We start from the raw sequence: 5,211 nt of genomic DNA on the forward strand, positions 1-5,211 counted from the left end.
GTCACGGTCAAAAAGGGAGGCAGAGGCCTCTGATTGCCACCCCTGCTCTCCGCGCCTCTGTTTGTCCTGTTATCTGCAATTCTCGCAAGCAGCTTTGTTTGGTGTCTACTTGGCTGTTTTATTTTTCTACAGGTCATTTAGTGGCTGCTGCTATTTCCAGATTCAACTTTTTCTCTTTTATCGATTTTGCTATTTGAAATTTTTCTTCAGCTTTGTTCTAACAAATTCAGTGGTCTCTATCAATTTGCCAATTACAAATATTTTCCACTTTGAAGAACAACAACAGCAACAACAACAAAATCAACTTTAGCAAAAACGACAATTCCCACAACTATGACAAGAACAATAACAGCAACACATGCAGCAAACTGTGTGAAAATTTCAACAGAGCAAGCTTCACAAACTTACACTCACAATCACTTCTCATTTTCATACCACAGTCTCCCAAGCTGGCTATCGTACGACAACATGCCTACATGTTATTAAGCTATGAAAACACAACATTTATAATTCAACGTCATCTGGCTATCCACCCCTGGCATAGCCTCACATACAACACAACAACTTTGTGTATTTTATTTGTGTTTCAACCACTAATTATTCATTGCCAGTTAATCTAGCATTTGGAAACATCCTAATTCTTAATTTAGTCTCAACTGATCCCATAATATATTTTTCCATTTTTCTCATTTCACCTGTGTGCTGAGAATTAACCCTGTGAATGGACCAGTTTCTGCCCACAAACCTCAGGTTTGAAACCATCTCAAATTTGTCATTTTGACTTTTAACCATGCAGACTAGATCAAGCCCGATCTAACAATGTATTTTAGCCAAATTTCAACAAATATCATTGTTTATTTCTAACAATCTAACATACAAACATGTAACACACCAATAGTTACACACTAGCAAACTGACAGATACACACGCAGATCCACATCACACAACATGCAGTTTACAACGTATATGCGCACTTTGTTAAGCACGAACAAGACACACTTTTTGCACACACCATTTCAAATGGCATCACTCCTTTGGCTTCATGTCAACCCTCAGTACTCAGATGTGGAGCTGAGACCCAGTCCCGAAAAGGGTCTTACTGCCGTGGCCACGGTCTTGCCTGGTTGTCAACTCCGCCTCTGAAAACCTCAGGTGTCTGGGTTTAAGAATATGGTGGTAAACTCAGGTACAAATTGTTGGTGTCTGTTTTCCACCGTTAATTTGGGTTTACTGTCTGGCTGTGTTAGTTGCCGACAGGTTAGTGGCTGCGGTCAAATCATCATCTGCTTTCCTTTTTTTCTCGGCCACCTTCCATGGTCGTTTCGGTTTGGCTCTATCAACTAAAGCCTTGCATTTAAACCACTGTTAACCATCACTGTTTTCAATCCTTTCCCTGTCCTTCAATGACAACTTCCGCAACACTTTCTCCAATCCACCACAATCATCCACGTCTCCTGAAAAGCCGTATTGGTTTTTCCATTTTTCCACATACTTAGTACTTCCTTTACTATCTATCTCTGCCCAACGTACTTTTTCCTTCAATTCATCCACAAAACAACAACATTCCTTTTCCCATTTTGCCTCCTTGGGCCGAGTTGCGGCCTCGGAGGACTTATTTTTTTTACTCATGATTAACTATGTTTCCTTCGTCACGGGAGAAATGCTACGTGCCTGGTGTCGTGTCGGATACCGAGCTTCTACCTCGAAAGGCGGATATCCCCAGGTGTTTGTACTCACGACCGTTTCACCAGTTTTAGATTTCCCGTCACTCAGGACAGCCACTCCACATTCATTCCACACTCATACATCACAAAAATGATCAGCAACTGTGCACCGGATGTTAAACTTTCTCTTTTTTAAGTCAGGCCGTTTGTTTAAAGTCCAATTGACTATACGTTTAAGGTCCAATGGACCAGCCAGTCTCGTCAGACTGAACCCGTCTAGACGGTCGTTTAAGGTCCGATGGACCGCACGTTTAAGGTCCGATGGACCGCCCGTTTAAGGTCCGATGGACCGCTCGTTTAAGGTCCGATGGACCGCACGTTTAAGGTCCGATGGACCGCACTTTTAAGGTCCGATGGACCACACGTTTAAGGTCCGATGGACCGCCCGTTTAAGGTCCGATGGACCGCCCGTTTAAGGTCCGATGGACCGCACGTTTAACATCCGGTGGACAATTCAGACTCGTCAGACTGACCTTTTGTTCTTGCAATCTCTCCGCTGGTCGAGTCACTCTGGTTCGTTGGATGGTGTTTGCGTTCCTCCGGTGAGCGGTGTCCGACGTCTGGCCTCGTGGAAAGGAGGGCTTCCAGAATCCAACGGATTCCGACGGTATACCGATTGGTTCAGCTGTCGTCGATCGTCCACCGAAGAGAAGGCTTCTTAACCATCCGGCTCGAACGGACCAAGTTAGAATGTCAGAGAAATCTCAGAAAAGAAGACTAGGACAAGCCTAGCTGCTTAAACAGCAAAAAGAGTAACTCAGACCAGCCAAGATTGACTTTTCTATGCCGGACATAGGGAAAAACCGCTTGGGCAAATGTAACTCGTGGGTCTTCCAACGCGTTTTTCCACTTGCCCAGCCGTTCCCCCCGGCTTTTATTGAATAGAAGCATAGCAGATTACAAGACACAACAAAAGAGCCAGCCGGGCGCCACCGGCAGCTGGGCCAAGGTCCCGGCTCACACTTTCGTGCGTCAACAGTTCTATCTAAGGACAGGGTCAAGATGAACTAGGATTGCATAGATGGGTAACAATGAACTAAGAACATAATGATAACAACCTAATATATGATTCCCTTCACAATACCCCAAATTGTCCTTAGGTGTGTTTCCATGTGTGAATGGCTGTTTGTCTGTGTGTGCTCTGCAAATGGCTAGCAGCCAGTCCAGGTTGAAAGGGATAGGCTCCAGCATTACCCCAACCCTTGTGAGTAAAGCCGTCGAGGTAATGGATGGAAGGATACATAATTTATGTCAATCTGCTATTTTCTTAAAAAAAACAAAACTAAACTAAACACTGTTTTCTCTTTTTCAAGGTTACTAAATGAAGTCTGAAAAGGCCTTTACACTGTTTTCTCTTTTTCAAGGTTACTAAAAGAAGTCTGAAAAGGCCTTTACTCACTCACCACCAACAGAGGTCCATGGTCCACGCTTTGAGGAAGTAATAGTTTAAATCAATTTTAGACTTGGCCAAATATCCTAATCTTGAGTTTTTTTATTTACATCATCACTAGTCCTCATGTAGTAGTACTGTTGCAATGGGGTCGGCGGCACTGAAAATGTGCCAATTCTTTGTATGTTCCTTGTCTATTTTTAAATATATATATATAAAAGGGAAGTGACATTTTAGAACAAAAGCACACCAAATGACTCTGCAATCACTGTTGTGTTTAAAATTTGGACACAACACAGAATATGACCTCATAAAAACGGATGTGTGACGTTTATCTCAATGATGTGTTTGTGGTTTGTAACCCCCATCTAGTTTCCATATATTTGACCCACATAAGAATGATAGTTGCACCACAATATACGTAAAGAGCTGACAGATGTTTGTTTAGTGGTAGTACAAGTCATTGTGTTTGATCTATGGGATATGACGTGTGATGTGAAATATTCTTCTTGATGTGTAGTGTACATTGCCATGTATTTTGTTACTTTAGTGCTTGCTGGTGTGGGTATATAGGAGTGTCTAAAGTTTTAGATCCTCCTCAGTTTTGGTTCTCTCTCTGTTCAAAATGAATGATATCATCGGACTTCCCCCAGAGAACCTTGCAGTTTTATAAAGAGCTGCTCGATGCAATCTGGCATTCAATAAACCTGAGTCGCAGAAGGAAGACAAATTCAGAGAGGGATATAAGGACCTTGATTCAAAACAATGGACGGTGACTGTAAAGTAACTCTTTTTGCTGCTTTGGACTCCGAATCAAGGAACTCAGCAAGAACCAGTGCTAAATATGGCACAAAGCTTACCATGAGCCTTATGGCTTGCACTCTATTCCTTGCTATTGGTGCTGCAGTTTTTCTTGTCTTCAACATACCCACCAAGGTAGGAGAAACACACACAATTGTCATTCAATCATAGGGCTCTCAGAATCACAAAGGCCACACTTGTTTGAATTGTGTTGATTTAACACTCTTGTTATTTTCTTTGAACAGAAGCCTGGAGGAGATGAGGACAGTTTTGGTAAGAAATACAAACTTTTTCATCCCTTCAAATTAGCATTAAAACATGTACATTATAATAATACTAAGTGCAGTCACAGTTTGAATGAGAAAAAATACTAAACATAGTAAAAGACAACATGTTAGTGTAAATTCAGCAAATCCCTTCCTTTACAGATATTCACCACACTCTGCGGCAAATCTCCAATATCCGAGCTGCCATTCACTTGACAGGTAAAAGCTACTTAGGTGAACTTAATTTAGTTCATTAGAACAGTAGCCCATCTTTGCGAACCTGTTATATTAATAGTGTCAAAGAGTGGGGAAGGCCCCCCTGGGGCTGTGTGAGGTGATGCCAAGGGGGGTGCGGATAGCTGCTGCGAAAAGACTTTGTTTTTGTCATATGAAGTGTATTTGCAATAAAAATTGAATTTTCATCTTTTTTTTTCGTTTGATGGTTATTTATTTTTTTAGACTAAGGTGTAACCTGTATGTATAAATGCTGTAAAAAATAATTGAGTTGTTGATTTTTTACATTGTTTTTTTTCTTTTATTAATGTTAAAAAGAATACAAGTTTAGGTATACTTATATAATGTTTATAGATAGTAACTATCTTATTACCTGCAGCTTGCATACACAGTCAAAAGCAATCAGTGGTTCTACTTTTCCAGTTCATGATGATTACAGTCTAGCGAGTACATGAACGTACAGTACGGATTGCATAACGTTGGTAATTTGATCATGTACAAAGGTTGTACATAACTTAACTATACTAAACGGATGTGTTTTTTACCTTATTCTTTTTTAAAATAGTAAGATCATATTCCCAGATATAAATACTGGATGTCCATAGGTGTGGCTTTGAGAGGGTGGTCAATGGCCCAACCTGGCCATCATGTAGCTCTGCCCTTGCTTTCACACAAAAAATTGGCAGTATGATCATGTATGTTTAAGTCAATTGTATGATTTTTGAAGGTTGAATATGTCCAATTATGTTTGGTAACCCTTATTTATTGATCATCTCCCCTCTACAGGTCAGCACAA

At 40.9% G+C, this 5,211-nt stretch overlaps 1 protein-coding gene across 2 annotated transcripts in view; it reads left to right on the forward strand.

The window, feature by feature from the left end:
- Positions 1-3,844: 3,844 nt before the first annotated feature.
- The window catches only part of tnfa (tumor necrosis factor a (TNF superfamily, member 2)), a 23,364-nt gene continuing 21,997 nt past the window's right edge, over positions 3,845-5,211 (forward strand). For both annotated transcript variants that reach the window (XR_015863958.1, XM_088404673.1), the window contains exons 1-4: positions 3,845-4,050; positions 4,161-4,188; positions 4,344-4,400; positions 5,202-5,211. The exon at positions 5,202-5,211 is cut by the window's right edge. Coding sequence is in view for 1 of the 2 variants with exons in the window: in XM_088404673.1 (XP_088260799.1) it covers positions 3,880-4,050; positions 4,161-4,188; positions 4,344-4,400; positions 5,202-5,211 (266 nt within the window). In the remaining variant the exon portion in view is untranslated. The remainder of the gene's footprint in view (positions 4,051-4,160; positions 4,189-4,343; positions 4,401-5,201) is intronic.

The sequence above is a fragment of the Hippichthys cyanospilos genome, chromosome 21 (assembly GCF_059441005.1).
Source record: "Hippichthys cyanospilos isolate Australia breed blue-spotted pipefish chromosome 21, RoL_Hcya_1.0, whole genome shotgun sequence".
Lineage (NCBI taxonomy): Eukaryota > Metazoa > Chordata > Actinopteri > Syngnathiformes > Syngnathidae > Hippichthys > Hippichthys cyanospilos.